The 3,023-nt window shown below is 51.7% G+C and overlaps 1 protein-coding gene across 1 annotated transcript in view; it reads left to right on the forward strand.

Moving 5' to 3' along the window:
* The first annotated feature begins 541 nt into the window (after positions 1-541).
* The window catches only part of PTPRA (protein tyrosine phosphatase, receptor type A), a 31,560-nt gene continuing 29,078 nt past the window's right edge, over positions 542-3,023 (forward strand). The window contains exon 1 of the mRNA XM_027909424.1: positions 542-589. Coding sequence (XP_027765225.1) covers positions 578-589 — 12 coding nt within the window. The 5' untranslated portion in view covers positions 542-577. The remainder of the gene's footprint in view (positions 590-3,023) is intronic.

The raw sequence follows: 3,023 nt of genomic DNA on the forward strand, positions 1-3,023 counted from the left end.
CGTGTCCTTTAGGAAACCCTCTCCAGCTCACCATTCCTCATTGCTACAGGTCCAAGAAGCTCTTCATTCCCTCTATCTCTTCCATAATTTATTCCCCCTCCCATCCTAGTTTATTCTGCAGGAGTAACCAGCACACACTCCCAGGATCAGACAGCGGCAGCACGGGAAGAGAAGAGCGGCCGAGGGGGGGCATATTGAAACTCTCAGAATTAGGAGAGTTTGTTAGGAAAATTATTATTAGGAAAACAGTTTGTATTTGTGGTCCTTCCCCTCTGAGTGCAGCTTCCAGACCCTGGCTGGGCCAGGAGTGCCCGTCCATGCGGCTCCACGGGCAGCTGGAGATCGTGGAGCACCTTGATCTCAGAGAGGTGCCACCAGTCTGCTCCCAGCGTATCCAGGGATGGAGCCAACACCTCCTGGCTCTTATTTCCGTATTTTCAGTGTGAGAACATCAAGTCTCTGGGCTCACTGTCTGTTGTTAAACTTCCAGGGAGAGCTTTCTTTCCTTAAAAAAGCAAGATATTACAGAAAACTTAAGGTCTGACATGCCACAGTTAACTGTGGGAAATGGGACTAGATGGTCTTTAAGGTCCCTTCCAACCCAAACCATTCTGTGATTCTGTGACTGGTACCTGCTGTCAACATTTCTTTGTCTCTTTAGGAGCCTGAACTATTTCATGTCCCAGTTTCTTAAGCATCCACATTCACTGGTGCTTTTCATGGTATTTTTTTCTTAAAACCTCGTCCGTTTATTTTTCCATTCAGGAAAGCATTTCAACAATACTCTCGGGCACATGGTGTGATTTTTGGGGTGTCCTGTTCAGGACCAGGGGTTGGACTCAATGATCTTTGTGGGTCCCTTCCTACTTGGGATTTTCTATAATATTTCTGTCTCCTGACTGGGATAATAATTGCCCGGTCTCGGGGCTCTTCAGTCTTGCAATCCTTTGGAGGATCATTTGGGGCCAGTGGGTTCCTTTCCTCTCATCAGCTTTTTGCTCTTGGTCAGTGGCTCCTGGGAGGTGAGGGTTGTGTCATACGTGGCAGAGGGTGTCATGGTGTGCAGCAACTGGTGCTTGTTCACTGAAAGCTGGAGTGAAAGCTCCAGCATAGAGTGGAGGGGCACTGGTGGGATCCCAAGGTACGTCCTGCACAGTGGAAGGGTCTCCTGCTCAGTGCTGGGTATCACCTTACCTGACTGTGAGCTTCAATCCCAGCAGGTTTGCTTTCTGAGAAGTTTGCAGAGCGCTCAGTTGCAGGATCACAGAATCCCAGAGGGATTGATTTTTTGGAAGGAACCTCTGGAAGTCGTCTGATCCAACTTCCCTGTTCCAGCAGAGCCACCGGAGCTTGCTGCCCAGGACTGTGTCCAGATAAACTCTGAGTGTCTCCAAGGATGGAGACTCCACAACCTCCCTGGGCAACCTGTGCCAGTGCTTGGTCACTCTCACAGTCAAAACGTGTTCCCTGACGTTCACAGGGACCCTCCTGTGTCTCAGTGTGTGCCCATTGTCCCCTGTCCTGTCACTGGGCACCACAGGGCAGAGCCTGGCTCCGTCCTCTCTGCACCCTCCCTGCAGGTGTTGATGGGCACTGATGAGACCCCCAGAGCCTTCTCTTCTCCAGGCTGAGCTGTCCCAGCTCTCTCAGCCTTTCCTCAGAGCAGAGGTGCTCCAGTGCCTCCCCTGGGCTCTCTGCAGCCTGTCCCTGCCTCTCTGGTGCTGGGGAGCCAGAACTGGACCCAGTGCTGCTGGTGTGTCCTCACCAGTGCTGGGCAGAGGGGCAGGACCCCCTCCCTGACCTGCTTGGGGAACCTCCTTTCAAGTTCTGATCCCTCTGCATCCACCCACGGTGGTTTACACAAACTGCTGCTGCCAGGTGTGCTTTGAGAGCCTGTGGGATCAAATGCTAGATAGTCCAGCATCTCACTAAAGTTGTATCCATAGGAAAGACTGATCCTGGCTCAGATCAGCAGCTTTTATCATCATCCTGAAAGTGCCAGATACTTCTGGATGCCCAGGAAGCAAGGTGGGAGTAAGGTCAGGTTCTCTCTATATCAGTAGGATGATGATGATGCTCTTTGAAAGAGGAGTGTGTGTTCTGTTGTTGGACTGAAGGACATGGAGTTGCTCCAAGGGCTGGAGCCCCTCTGCTCTGGAGCCAGGCTGGGAGAGCTGGGGGGGTTCACCTGTGGAAGAGAAGGCTCAAGGGAGACCTGAGAGGCCCTTCCAAGGCCAGGTTGGACAGGGCTTGAAGCAACCTGGGATAGTGGAAGGTGTTCCCTGCCCATGGCAGGAGGGTCGGAATGAGCTGGTCTTTAAGAGGTCTGTTCCAACCCAAACCATGCCATGGGCAAAGACTGAGATATGGGAGAGCAGTGATTTGTGGAGGGTTGGGCAGGTGGAGAAAGCAAAGCTCCAGGCCCTTCCCGCAGGCTCATCCTCCCACCTCGTGCTCCGTTCCTGCCGCTCGTGTGGAAACTGCCCGTTTATTTAAAACCCCTCCAAAAAAAAAAAAAAAGAAGAGTATGAAGTGGATTTTCAGAAAGGGTGAATGGCTTCTGTGATTCATCTTTTCTGTTCAAGAGTGGAAAGGCAGAGGGTGGGGTGGGGGAATAATCAGTGACACATCAAAGGCCTCGTTTCAGCTTCAGAGACACATGCGAGGAATTAGTCACTGCGTTTTAGTGCAACAAAACCCTTTTTCCTCCCTGAACTCACATCACAGCTTCTCTCCCTGTGATGGCCAACTCACTGCAGCTCTTGGCCATCCACCACCCCATTTGGGTTTTTACATCCTTTGCATCTCCTCCAGCTCAAGAGGTTTGGGGTTAGGGTGAGGGTGGAACCGTTCTGCTATCAGAGCAGCTCTGGATCACAGCTCTGGGGGGGAAAAAGAGGCTGGCAGTCCACAAGTAGAATTTAAAAGGAGCAGGGAGGGGGAGAGGGAATGGCAGGTTTGTTTTCCAGGGTGGCTGAGCCGTGCTGATGGCTTGCTGCCACCAAAAAGAATTTAATAAAAAA

The sequence above is a fragment of the Empidonax traillii genome, unplaced genomic scaffold, assembly GCF_003031625.1.
Source record: "Empidonax traillii isolate 1590-97213 ecotype Southwest subspecies unplaced genomic scaffold, ASM303162v1 scaffold2117:size37624, whole genome shotgun sequence".
Lineage (NCBI taxonomy): Eukaryota > Metazoa > Chordata > Aves > Passeriformes > Tyrannidae > Empidonax > Empidonax traillii.